General features: G+C 38.5%; 2 protein-coding genes across 5 annotated transcripts; one reads left to right on the forward strand and one right to left on the reverse strand.

Moving 5' to 3' along the window:
• The first annotated feature begins 617 nt into the window (after positions 1 to 617).
• On the forward strand, positions 618 to 6,834 carry LOC107756473 (uncharacterized). Of its 4 annotated transcripts, none has more exons than XM_016573614.1 (5): positions 618 to 775; positions 1,090 to 1,177; positions 1,264 to 2,420; positions 3,789 to 5,256; positions 6,118 to 6,834. In XM_016573614.1, the coding sequence occupies exons 2-5, from the start codon at positions 1,090 to 1,092 to the stop codon at positions 6,483 to 6,485; spliced, it is 3,081 nt and encodes a 1,026-aa protein (XP_016429100.1). In that variant the 5' UTR covers positions 618 to 775; the 3' UTR covers positions 6,486 to 6,834. The 4 variants fall into 4 exon arrangements, with proteins under 4 accessions (XP_016429100.1, XP_016429102.1, XP_016429103.1 ...); XM_016573616.1 differs by having other exon boundaries at positions 1,264 to 1,826; XM_016573617.1 differs by having other exon boundaries at positions 1,264 to 1,820.
• Positions 6,835 to 13,117: 6,283 nt separating this feature from the next.
• LOC107756439 (beta-crystallin A1-2-like) lies at positions 13,118 to 14,443 on the reverse strand. The gene is made up of 4 exons (XM_016573540.1): positions 14,351 to 14,443; positions 13,851 to 13,933; positions 13,414 to 13,532; positions 13,118 to 13,316 (listed from the first exon to the last, which is right to left on the reverse strand). Exons 2-4 carry the CDS (start codon positions 13,923 to 13,925, stop codon positions 13,145 to 13,147), a joined length of 366 nt encoding a protein of 121 aa, XP_016429026.1. The 5' UTR covers positions 13,926 to 13,933; positions 14,351 to 14,443; the 3' UTR covers positions 13,118 to 13,144.

Below are 14,443 nucleotides of genomic sequence, written 5' to 3' on the forward strand. Positions count from 1 at the left end.
TGATTTGCTAAATTATTTTGCGTTGTCAATCAGCTGTCAGTTGTGTGTGTTTTTCTGTTTCTTTATTTCAAACATTTGCTTTGACAATATTTCAAATATACTCTATAATAAAACAGATAAATATTAAATAATGATGATCAGAGTTCTCTTTGTTACCACGAAAACTATGACCTGGTTTCACAGACAGGGTTTAGACTAAACCAGGATTAGGTCATAGTTCAATTAGGACATTTAAAAAAAAAATTCATAAACATGCCTTAGAAAACACATTACTGGTGTGCATCTTGAGACAAAACAAAGGCACTGATATATTTTAAGATCCGTCAGTGCAAGTTTCTTTCAGTCGACACAGCTCAGACTTACATTTTAGTCAGACTTAAGCCTTGTCTGTGAAACCGGAGGTATAAACACCCAAATAGCAGCCACCCAAACAACCAGTCAGAACACATTCAAGCGCCACTAACATTTTATTTAAAAATGCAATTTTGCCACTCACGCGGGCGCAAAAAAAAAACATCACTTGTGCAGCTATAATAAAAAAGTAAAATAAATTAATTAATTAATTAATAAAGTGTGAGCGAGAGAAAGCCAGCCACTCTGGAGATGTTAGAGTTAGTTCGGCGCGGTCATTTGCACAAACCTGCAGAGCTCCACGAGTTTGTAGTGATGCACGTGCGACCCTTCTTTAAACCCAGTGATCTCGACACAAACAGGAGAGACAAAATTGGATAAGCGACAGTCGTTGTTGCATTTTCTCATGTCATAACGACGAAAGGTCAGAAGTTAGTTTTTATTCGCTAAGACTGTTTTGACTGTTGGCAGGTGGGCTGGTTTAAATATCAAGCGCGGAACGTTTGTAGTCGCTTAAACACAATTAGATATTTATCTGTTTTTAATTTCCATGCGAGTGTATGAAAAGTAAATCATGTTAACAACTGTTTGCATATCTCCCATGTGAACAGCGTGCACTGTCCCGACCCTAGTTGTCTAACGTTAGTCCTGCACAGCTGCACGGAGACACGACATCATTCAATATTTTACAGCTTGCATATTTTACAATGCTTTTCATTTGTGTCTGTATATCTTCAGATGTTGACGTTCGAGACGCTTCTCGTAAAAGAGCTGCAAAAACAGCAGAGCAGGGCAGAGTTCTGTGACATTGTGCTGCAGACTCGAGGTTTGACATACAAAGTACATCTTCTACTCATTAATAATTTTTTCCATCGTTCATTATGTTTACTGTACTTTCTCCACCCTGCCCAGGTGTGTCTGTGCCGGTGCACAGCTGTGTGTTGTCTGCCTTCAGTCCTTGGCTCTGTGGGGCTCTGTCAGCCATGCCATCACTCCGGAATGGGCAGAGGAGACTGATTGAAGTTCAAGCCGTGGAGGCCTGTACGTTGCTCAGTCTGGTCAGTCTGCTGTACTCCGGTCAGTTGAACGAGGACAAAGAGGAAGTCCTCTCAGCAGCCTGTAAACTCGGCATCGACATACCTCAGCAAGTATCAAAGAGGCCGGCAACTGAGCGAAACACACAGACGGAGTGCATGAAAGAGATGGTGGAGAGAGAGTGTCAAACCGAGGCTGTTCCTTCTGAATGTCAAAACCCCAAAGAGACCATTGAAAGTGTTCATCTGATTGGGACGTCGTCATGGAGGACCGATCAGGGGCTCTGCACGTACACCGATGGCTCTGATATCACCCTGGCCACACTTCAAAACATCCAGGGTAATCCAGAGAACATGCCTTCCTTTCAAGTCATGGATGTGGTCCCTGAAAATGCAATGTATCCCACAGCGAGTGGACCGGCCAGCTTGCCCCAGGTCTACGTATGTCCACCTTCAGCTTCACACCAACAGCCTCCAAACCCACTGCCACCTCACCCTTACCCTTCTCATAGTACAAATGTTGAGCCATTGGCCAGAGAGGGCCAGCCAGCATTGGGGGGCGTTTTAGAGGGTGAGGAGTGTGTTTTAGAAGCATTTGCACGGTTTGAGAACAATATCCCAGGTTTTATCAATTACTTTCTTGACACCAACATCGTGCAGGGTGCAGGGCAAAGGGAGCAGAGTCAGAGAGGGATGAGAGGGGACGTCAAAACTGAGGGAAGGGCGACGAGGGTGCGGAGGGCGGGAGCACGCGGAGGATTTGCTTTGAAGGGAGAAGGATTGAGAATTTGTAAAAGAGAGCAAAATATGAATAGGTACGGAAGAGTGGCGAGGTCGGCCTGGATGGGGAAAGGTGGGGGTAGGGTTGGCAGGATGCTAGACACCAGACAAATGTTCAAGAATCAAGAGATGCTTAAACGGAGACGACAAGGCAGAGGAGCGAAGAAAGAGGAAGGAGAGGGAGGCAGATCAAGGGGGAGACCCAGGCAGAGACATACAGGAAGCAGAGGCAGATTGGTAGAACCAGTGTGTCAGGTAGGTGTCTCACGACATCTTCAGATGAGGAGGTATGACATAAAAATAACAAAAATCTTCTATTTTTATTTATTTCTGTTTGAATGAATGATTTAAATGGATCATATCATAAGCAATCTAATTTTCCTTGATCTTTTGAGGAAGAAGTGTTGCTTTGGATAAAAGCATCTGCTATGAATACATGAAAACATACTGTAACTTGGAATACTCAAAACGTTCTCTCAGAACCAAAAAGTCTGTTCAAGGAGACTAAAATGTCTCGTTCTGAACTTCTGCTATGACTTGAATGCAATGATGCATGACGCGTATGTCAAATAAAAATTTAAAATATAAAAAATACACTATCATTCATAAGTTTGGTGTCAGCAAGACCACTAAGAATGCGTTAAATTGAACAAAAATGACATTTATAATGTTACAAAATATCTATTTTAATAAATGCACTTCTTTTGAACTTTCATGAAAGATTCATGAAAAACAATGTTTACGGTTTCCACAAAAATAATAATAAGAAATGTTAGTCATATCAAAATCAGCATATTAAAATTATTTCTGAAGGGTCATGGGCACACTGAAGACTGGAGTATGGCTGTTGAAAATTCAGCTTTGACATCACAGATGTCAAAATACATATGATATATTAAAACAGAAAACAGTTATTTTAAATTGTAATAATATTTCACATTATTACTGTTTTTCCTATAGTTATTTTTAACAAATGCTGCCTTGAGCATAAGAAACTTTTTTTTTTTTTTAAAACAATCTTACTGGCCCCAAAACTTTTAAATTAAAAGTATATTAAATATAAAATATATTAAATATAAAAATGTATGATTTAAATTGAACAAAAATGACATTTATAATGTTACAAAATATCTATTTTAATAAATGCACTTCTTTTGAACTTTCATGAAAGATTCATGAAAAACAATGTTTACGGTTTCCACAAAAATAATAATAAGAAATGTTAGTCATATCAAAATCAGCATATTAAAATTATTTCTGAAGGGTCATGGGCACACTGAAGACTGGAGTATGGCTGTTGAAAATTCAGCTTTGACATCACAGATGTCAAAATACATATGATATATTAAAACAGAAAACAGTTATTTTAAATTGTAATAATATTTCACATTATTACTGTTTTTCCTATAGTTATTTTTAACAAATGCTGCCTTGATGAGCATAAGAAACTTTTTTTTTTTTTTAAACAATCTTACTGGCCCCAAAACTTTTAAATTAAAAGTATATTAAATATACAATATATTAAATATAAAAATGTATGATATGACCCCTTCAGATTATAAATGCAACTAAGCAGTTTCTCTAATGTTCTCTGAATTAAAACACTTGTCTCTTTTTCCATAGGATACAGCTCCACCTCAAAGAAGGCGAAGAGGTCGCCCCCGCAAACGTCCCTTGCCCAAACCAGATGTTTCCCAAAATTTCAGTGGAATTTCACCACCTGATCAGAAAACCTTGAACCCTCCAGCTCTATCCATGTTGCATACCGCAGCTCTCCCAGCAGCCAATCAGACCAGCCTCACTCAGCCAATGGACTGGCTTATAGATGACGTCATTGCACAGCTCCCATTTATGCCCAGCAATCAAAATGGAATAACTGTAGATTCCAACATGGATCATACAAGAACACAGTCCTCAGTTAAACTCACAGATCTGGGTATAGTCCAACCGCAGTCTGAAGGTGAGCTGACCGACATACTTGATAGTTTTCTGAGAACGTTTGAGCAACACGTTGGTGTATGCGATTCAGACGTCCAAGATGGGATGGTGCACAACATAACAGATGGAACCCGGACCTGTGGACAGAGTTACACAGTCCACACAAATGCACATGCCACTTCTGTGAACACAACAACACAGGGATCAAAAGCCTCATTATCCAAGAACAGACCACGAGTATCATCTGCACGTAGACCGCAGAAACCATCACGTTTTTGGCAGGTGTCAGGTGTGAAAATGGAGAAATCAACAGGACAGCAAAGTGAACAGAAGCCTAAATCTGGCAGGATGACCAGGAGCCAGAGTAGGAAGAGGAAGCTGGATGTTATTGAAGAACTGCCTAGGAGAGACGAGCTCCCAACCAAACGGAAGAGAAAAAGAAAAAAAGAACAAACAGAGAAGACGAAGGTAGACGCTTCTCTACTAAAGGAGAAAAAGAGAAAGAAAAAAACTGGCAGGCTGCATAGTGAAGAAAAGTGCACCGGTAGCACAGCTGACTCAAGCTGCAGTGTTGCAAGTGCATTAAGCAAAGTCATAAACACAGCTAGTGGCCAAAACGTGAAGTGTGTCACACAAACAACAAAGGCTTTGGATCGGTCAAAATCCTCAGAGCTGCATGCTCACAAAGTGTCCAGTCTTGTAAAAGAGAAACAAGTGGGACATGCTAAAAGAGACACAAGCGAGACTCTTCTAGAAGGAAGTACGTTAAAGGCGCAGTGCAGTACAGGGAGTTCACAACCCAAGCTATCAGCCACAAAGAATAAATCCACTGGGTCCCGTCCAGCTCTTTCTGCTTTTGAGTTAATGAAAAAGATCTTGGAGAATCACCAGAAGAGAGAGGAAGAGCACAAGGGAAAAGACAACAGAATGTGGACTGTGAAAAAACAGAAAGGAAAGGAAAGGCTGACAAATGCGCATGTGCGTGGAGCTGAGGTGAAAATTACTGAGAATAAAGAGAAGAATGCTAGAATCAGGGTTGAAGGGCACAATAAAAGCAGAATAAACCAAAAAGATAAGGAAAGAAGTGGGAGAATAAAAGAGGCTGGCAACCAGAAGAACGTTTTTCTTCAGCAGAATCTGCCATCAGCTAATGGTAAGAGCTCAAAATAATTCAGTCCTCTGTCAATATTACAGATTTGGATATTTAATTGTTAAAGGCAGAGTAAGTGATTTCTGGTAGCCAATGTTGATATTTGAAATCACCATAATGTCCGTCCCATGCACTGAACGCGCTCTCCTCCACATCACGAGTAGACACGCCCCTTATTGCTGATTGGCTACAAGTTTGTTTTGCGATTTGGCCCAAATCAGTTTTCTAAAGTGTTTTTGAAAAATCATATACCCTGCCTTTAATGGTAATTTCTCCTATTTTACATATCGATTGCCTTTGCTGCCATCTAGTGTTCACATAAAATTAATTTTCAAAAACAAATAATCTTTGGCAAAATTAACCTAGATTTTTGTTATTATAATGCTTGTCATGCCTAAATGAACTTGTAGCAGTGTTATTTATTTGCTTATGTACAGTTATAGTATATATAATTTTGAATTAAATGTTTTCATATTTTCTATTTTCTATTTAATTTTAGTTTGTTTTATTAATTTTGCTCTGTGCCTTTGTCATTTTTGTGTCTCTTTATTTTTATTTCAGTTTTAGTTTTATTCATTTTAGTACTTAAGCTTATTTTATTTCACATAGTTGCCAAAAAAGATTTTGTTTGTGCTTGAGTTTTTCATCTAATATTTATATTGTATTCTATTTCAGCTATATTTTGATTAACAAAAATGATTTTTAATAGTTTTAATTTTAGTTAACTGTAACAACCCTGGCATTTTAAATGATTGATTCTTTATTTAGACAAGATAGTATAAATTTAACAGACTGCTCATTTATAATAATATTGTAATCAGCTTTTATTAATACTACCCTCTTGTAATAATTATTTATTCCCAGGTTGCAGCATGTCAAAAGGAGAGAGACTGATGGAGGATGGCTACAGCAAACCAAGATCTGAGACTGCTGACTCTCTCAATGATTCTCCTTTGCAAAGATGCAGCACAGAAGGCATAGTGCTTACAAACACGGCAGACAAGTCTTTTGTCTCACATGCACAAGAGCCCACCACACCTCTTGAGAAACTCGGAAACCCACAAGGGTCAATAGCCATTTCAGAAGAGGATGAGGATGTTGATGTTGTGGAGGTCTCTAGTTCTTTGTCCGAGTCCTTCTCTGTGCCGCCAATCACTGCAGATATTGTGCTCAGCACAGAGGACAGTGATGAAGACGACGAGATTGATGTGATAAATTTAGGATCTAATTAAGTGTGTAGCAATTTCTGTTACTGTTTATTACTGTTTAGCTTCAGAGTTCTGAATAAATGTGTGTTGGTGCTTATTTGAAACACTATTTCAAATGATCAGAGACTTAGAACATGGTACCTTTTCCCTGTGTATAATTCAATACATAGTTCACACAAGGTGACACTTGGCAGTATTTGCTCTTTCGACATTGGTGGCTTCAGTTTCAGGCATCAGAAATTTTTATAGATTTGAGTTCTGAATGTTAAAGTTTATTTTGTGCCACAATGATTGGGACTGCTATTAATGCATGCTGAGTTTTCTTGTCATTTGCCGTATTTTGTAGCCATGTTCAGAATTAAAAGACATGGATCCAGCCTTGGTTGTTCTTGTGTTCAAATACGGGTTTCCACATGTTGTGACATTTGAGCAGCCATATCACCCTGCAGCCCAAGACTGGTTGCCCACTGAAGCTAAGCAGGGCTGAGCCTGGTCAGTACCTGGATGGGAGACCTGAGAAAACTAGGTTGCTGCTGGAAGAGGTGTTAGTGAGGCCAGCAGGGGGTGCTCACCCTGCAGTCTGTGTGGGTCCTAACGCCCCAGTATAGTGACGGGGACACTATACTGCCGAAGAGCACCGTCTTTCGGATGAGACGTTAAACCGAGGTCCTGACTCTCTGTGGTCATTAAAAATCCCAGGATGTCCTTTGAAAAAGAGTAGGGGTATAACCCCGGCATCCTGGCCAAATTTGCCCATTGGCCTCTGACCATCATGGCCTCCTAAGGGGACAGTGATGAAGACGACGAGATTGATGTGATAAGTTTAGGATCTAATTAAGTGTGTAGCAATTTCTGTTACTGTTTATTACTGTTTAGCTTCAGAGTTCTGAATAAATGTGTGTTGGTGCTTATTTGAAACACTATTTCAAATGATCAGAGACTTAGAACATGGTACCTTTTCCCTGTGTATAATTCAGTACATAGTTCACACAAGGTGACACTTGGCAGTATTTGCTCTTTCGACATTGGTGGCTTCAGTTTCAGGCATCAGAAATTTTTATAGATTTGAGTTCTGAATGTTAAAGTTTATTTTGTGCCACAATGATTGGGACTGCTATTAATGCATGCTGAGTTTTCTTGTCATTTGCCATATTTTGTAGCCATGTTCAGAATTAAAAGACATGGATCCAGCCTTGGTTGTTCTTGTGTTCAAATACGGGTTGTCACATGTTGTGACATTTGAGCAGCCATATCACCCTGCAGCCCAAGACTGGTTGCCCACTGAAGCTAAGCAGGGCTGAGCCTGGTCAGTACCTGGATGGGAGACCTGAGAAAACTAGGTTGCTGCTGGAAGAGGTGTTAGTGAGGCCAGCAGGGGGTGCTCACCCTGCAGTCTGTGTGGGTCCTAACGCCCCAGTATAGTGACGGGGACACTATACTGTAAAAAGCACCGTCCTTCGGATGAGACGTTAAACCGAGGTCCTGACTCTCTGTGGTCATTAAAAATCCCAGGATGTCCTTTGAAAAAGAGTAGGGGTATAACCCCGGCATCCTGGCCAAATTTGCCCATTGGCCTCTGACCATCATGGCCTCCTAATCATCCCCATACACTGATTGGCTTCATAACTCTGTCTCCTCTCCACCAATAAGCTAGTGTATGGTGGGCGTTCTGGCGCACTATGGCTTCCGTCGCATCATCCAGGTGGATGCTGCACACTGGTGGTGGTGGTTGAGGAGTTTCCCCCGCTTTCATGTAAAGCGCTTTGAGTACCCAGAAAAGCGCTATATAAATGTAACAAATTATTATTATTATTATGTTCAAAGGGTGGTCGGCAAAACTCAATAATACAAAATAACCATTGGTAACATTTTACAATATCTTGTTTGCTCAAGTTAATGCATAAGCTAACATGCACTAACAAAGAGCAATGTGTTTTACACCATTTATTAATATTTGTTAGTGTGACTTCACGGTGCATTAAGTGATGTTAACATACAACTTTTGATTTAAAAAATGTATTAGAAAATAAACAATAAAAAATACTTAAAAACATTTAATAATCTTAATGTTAACAAACTAAACCTTTACTGTACAGAACCTAGTCATGTATAGCGAAAGAACTGTTGGTGTAAAAAGAATTGTTACTGGTAAATTATATTATCGCCCAGTTATATATTAAAAGTTGGATATATAAGTACATCCTGTACACGCACATAAAGGAATATATGCTATATAGCACATTGCAGCTGCAGGATTGTTTATTGTTGCTAAATGTGAATATACTATAGCAAATCTGAACTGCTTCATGGCATGTATTGATGGAAAATGTAAACTATATTATCGCCCAGCTCTAATCTGTTAAATGCGACTATAAGGCATAAGGATTTTAAATTAATAACGATGATTTTCTGTAAAGCTGAATCAACAGATTCACAGTTTATCCATTATTACTGACTGTCCTATCACAATAACCACACAAAAAAAAGCAAAAATTCAAACACGAATGTATAAGACACTAGTCAAACAGAAATATACTCAAATGTATTTGAAATACATTTATTTCGTGCTAAGTATACTACAAATACATTTACGTATTTATGTACTTAATAAAAATTACCCTGCAAAATGCTAAATTGGAACAACTAATTTTGTAAATAATGTAATATATTCCTTAAACTATATACCTACTATTTGTGGTCAAATACTAGTAATGTGTCCAATTTTAAGACGTAATATTATGTTAATTAACTGGATTATGGATTGTTAATTATCCATAATCCAGTTATTATCCATCTGCTGTCGGTGAACCAAAAACAACTGATAGTAGCTCTCAGTGATATGTGTAGGGTCCCCGCTATGATAGCAGCAACATTCACAAATGTTTACAGAACAAGCGGGAACCCAGTGTGCCTGTAACTTTCTCTATTTCTGTTTTATCACTTGATAGAAAGTCTAAGGCCTTCTCAAGCCGTACGGCTGACTCATCTAATCTGCGGCAGAGGTGTAAAGAGTACCTAAAAACCATACTTGAGTAAAAGTACAGATACCTTACAGTGAAACTTACTCCACTACACGTTACAAGTCACCAATTCCAAAACAACTTGAGTAAAAGTCTTAGAGTATCTGATTTTAACAGTACTTAAGTATTTTACTTATACTAAATATAGGCTCAAAGATGCACTAGTCAAAGAGACATACCAGTGAAAAACTGTAACGTTGTGGAGAAGCTGCGGAAAACAGGCAGAGGCAAGGATCTATGTGCTGGTATTTCATGGAAAAACTAGAACAAACAATAAGCCAAAAACCAAAGGGAGCAAAGAACAGAATGACTGGCAAACAGACAACCATTACATTCAACAACTCACAAGGAACTAAAGAAAAACTAGGGCTATATATACACACAGGGGGCTAACAAGCTAAACAAGATAAGGCACACTTGGGGAGACTAATCAAGGGGAACCAATGAACAAACAGACTACAAACTGACTACAAACACCACGGGAGACAGGAAGTGACATAAAAGTCCAGGGCAAGGCACAGAGAGCATGAAACAAAAACAAGAAAGAGTTGATTTGTGAGCAGAGCAAACACGTTTATTTTCTAAAACCAAAATAAAACTGAACACCTCAAAATAACAAAACAAAACAAACAAACAATATCTTCTTAATAACCACAAACAACCTGGATTTTATGTTTCTAAACGAAACATGGCTAGAAGACAGCTGCAGTGCAATGGTCCTCAATGAAACAGCCCCTCCTAACTTTACTTTCATGAGTGTTTGCAGGACTGTTAGCAGAGGTGGAGGTGTAGCTGCTCTATTTAAAGACGTCTATCAATGCAAGCAAGTGTCATTTGGTCAGTACTTGTCTTTTGAATATATAGGGATTGTGTTGAAAGGTGCGCCACGCATTCTGTTTATCATTATTTACAGGCCTCCAAAATACTCTCCAGCCTTTGCTGAAGAGTTCACAGAAATGCTATCAATGATTTCCTCAGAGTTTGACTGTTTTGCTATTGCAGGGGATTTATAATATAATATTCACATAGATAATGCAGAAAACAAAACTACAAAAGAAATTATAACTGTTTTAAACACTTTTGACCTGATTCAGCATGTGCATGAACCCACACACAATCGTGGACATACTCTAGATTTAATCATCAGTAGAGGTCTAAACATTTCATCCATTGTTATTAAGGACGTAGCACTATCTGATCACTTCTGTATTTTCTTTAATATATTGATCTCTGTTACCACTGAATCTAGATCTGTCTCTGTCAGAAAGAGATGCATTAACGAAAACACTAGTGTGCTATTTATGGAGGCTATATCTTTAACACCAAGCATTTCTGCAGACTCTGTTGATCTTCTCCTTGATTCCTTTAACTCAAAAGTTAAGAATGTTATTGATGATATTGCTCCTATAAAAGTCAGTAAGAAGTCTGGCAGACAGAAATCAGCTTGGAGAAAATCAACAGCAGTTCAGAGTATGAAAAGACAATGCAGAAAAGCAGAACGGATGTGGCGGAAGACGAAACTTGAAATCCACTATAGCATATATAAAGACAGCCTTCGTGCTTTCAATGTGGAACTAGGCAAAGCTAGACAGTCATTCTTCTCAAACCTTATAAACAGTAACTTAAACAACACTCGCACTCTTTTTGCTACTGTTGAGAGACTGACAAACCCCCCAAGTCAGATTGCCAGTGAAATGCTCTCCGACAGCAAATGCAATGAGTTTGCTTCCCTCTTTTCTGAGAAGATCATTAATATCAGGAAGGCGATTAGTACATCCTCAAGTTATGCAGAGGTCAGACAGATTCGACCGCAATATTAAAAAGAAGATACTATGTCTGTTTTTGAAGAAATTGATAGCAAAATTTTGGAAGAAATAGTACAGCACCTTAAATCGTCAACCTGCTATCTTGACACACTTCCCACATATTTTTTCAAAAGGGTGCTTAACTGTTTAGAAGCAGATCTCTTAGAAGTGGTGAACGCCTCACTTCTTTCTGGGACTTTTCCAAACTCCCTGAAAACTGCAGTTGTTAAGCCCCTTCTGAAAAAGAGCAATCTTCATAACACCATTTTGAGCAATTGTAGACAAATATCAAATCTTCCTTTTAAGATTATTGAAAAGGTAGTTTTTAATCAGCTGAACAAATACTTAAACTCAAATGGATACCTGGACAATTTTCAATCTGGTTTCCGACCGCATCACAGCACAGAGACAGCGCTCATTAAGATAATAAATGATATTCGCTTAAATTCTGAATCTGGCAAAATATCAGTGCTGGTACTACTAGATCTCAGTGCTGCGTTTGACACTGTCGATCATAACATACTACTAGAGAGACTGGAAAACTGGGTCGGGCTTTCTGGGATGGCAATCAAATGGTTCAGGTCATACTTAGAAGGGAGAGGTTATTATGTGAGTATAGGAGAGCATAAGTCTAAGTGGACGTCCATGACATGCGGAGTCCCACAAGGCTCAATTCTTGCACCACTCTTGTTTAGCCTGTATATGCTCCCACTAAGTCAAATAATGAGAAAGAACCAAATCGCCTATCACAGCTATGCAGATGATACCCAGATTTACCTAGCCTTATCTCCAAAATGTCCGAACTGATTGCACTGTATTTTATGTATGTATAATCATTTTCTTTTTTTAACTGTCTTAAATTCATTTTAAATCAATTTTTAAATCATTTTCAAAGTTTTTAAATTCCTTGTTTTATTTTTGTGATTATTTTTTATGATTATTTTACTTTATTTTATGTAAAGCACTTTGAATTACCATTGTGTACGAAATGTGCTATATAAATAAACTTGCCTTGCCTTGCCTTATGGATTGGTTATAATGAAATGAATGTACTTTTTGTAACTCACACACAATAATTGCACAGAACTGAGTCACTGAAGTGAACACAAGTTTATTTATTAAGCATTTATTTGTCTGTGATGTTTTTGTCGTCCTCCTACACATTACACCTGAGCTGCTCTCAGCCAGTCCCCCTCCAGGGATATGGCCTAACTTAGCTTTGGTTTGCATTGGTTGTGTGGAGCACCTCCAGAGGGTGTTGTTTAGCACCTGACATTAGTCATAGTCAGAAATTTGATTGGCACCCTCGTGTAAAACATGATGGTATGTGTGCCGTGTAGATGTGTGTGTTCCTAGCAATAAAAAGACACTCGTTAGGAAAAACAGTGTGAGCATGTGTATGTTTAAAGTGTGTTTGTCGGGCGGCAGGGTGATCGGTGAAGTGTCCCCCGGTGAGCCTGAGCTCTTAGTGCTGGATTCTGCGGATGGACTGGATCTGAGGGGTTTTTTTTACATTAAAAAAGGTTAAGAGATTAATAAATAGTACTAAAATAAATAGTGAATACATAAATAATATTTTTGAAGCAATATGTTAAAATTATGTATAATCACTTGAGAGGAAGACTCCAGTCATACCAGTATATCCAATAAGTACATTCAACTTTACCTGAATACATACAGTATGCTTGCATAAAGCAATATAGCCAATCTCAACTAGTTGATCTATTGAGGCTGCCAAGTTGAGATCACATGACCAGTCCAATGCAACTTGCTTTATTTCAATAAATCCTGTTATGGACACTTGCTGAATAAATATTACATATTAGCCAGCACAAAATACTATATGCCTTTAAGATTTCTAGCACATAAAAGGGAGGGAATAACTCACAGCACAGTAGACAGGTCTAAAAGACACGAGTCTCTCCACGTGGTATGACAGGTTTCCACTGTAGGCATCCCAGTGAGGATACTCTCCTCTCTCCAGGATGAACTGCTGTCCCTGGAAGTCGTGGTGCTCATAACCCACCCAGCTATGGAAAGAGAGAACATCCAGTCAAACATGGGCATACAGTTAGATGAAAACTCCCTAGTGCATACTGTATTCAGTTAACAAACGCTGTAATTTACGCGCCACTCTCAACGCGAATAGAACGGATGTTGTCGAAGCCACACTCCTGGATGTTGCAGCATTCTGAGGTGAACTCCTGACATTTTCCCTGGAAGTGTTCCTGCTCAAACACAGTTACCTAGCAGAACAAAAGCACAAAGGTTAAGTTTGTGGTGTGGTTTTTTAAAGTGTTTTCCTATAATATACATGCAAAAATTCCTCATACCATATTCTATTGATCTATTAGATGCATGCATATAATAACTTTTTTTTATATATATATATATTAAAGTCCTGGGTATTTCAAAAGGGACTAAAAGTGTGTGTGTGTGTGTGTGTGTGTGTGTGTGTGTGTGAGTGAGTGAGTGCGAGTGAGTGCGAGTGTGTGTGTGTGAGTGCGAGTGAGCAGGTTGGTGTGTGTGTGTGTGTGTGTGTGTGTGTGTTAATGGCAGTTTACCTTGAAGAAAGGAGCCATTCCCATGCCATAGTTGATCATGGGCTGCATCATGGTGGATCGATTGAACCTATACATCTTTATATCTAAAATATTTAAAAATAATAATAATAATAAACAAATAAATAAATAAAACCATAATAAATACCAATGATATTAGATGCAAACTGTAAAATGAAGTCAAATAAATAGCTAACACTCATATGTTTATAGTAATGAACAAGACAACGTAGGCTATTATATGTAAACTGTGTTCTTTATCATTAGCCTATTACAGTTTTAAAGTTACTTAAAACATACAATAATCGATGTATTAGATTCGAATTCGTTGTTTTATTAATAAAATAGCTATTTTAGTAATAAAATGTAAACACAATTGTTAGATTTAAATAAATCAAAACCATTCGCATAATGTGGCCATACTGAGAAGATGTTTGTAAAGTAGACCATACTAAATTTATAATTGTGCCATGAGCTCCGTGAGATGTAATTTGGGATCTTACTGTTTTAGTCACTGAGCTCGAGTGTGGCACGCGCCTTACCGCCAGTTTCACGTGGAGCTTTGAGAGAACCTGGCGCTTCGATTTTATACCGGC

Source organism: Sinocyclocheilus rhinocerous, unplaced genomic scaffold (assembly GCF_001515625.1).
Source record: "Sinocyclocheilus rhinocerous isolate Xijiao unplaced genomic scaffold, SAMN03320098_v1.1 scaffold111, whole genome shotgun sequence".
Classification (NCBI taxonomy): Eukaryota; Metazoa; Chordata; class Actinopteri; order Cypriniformes; family Cyprinidae; genus Sinocyclocheilus; species Sinocyclocheilus rhinocerous.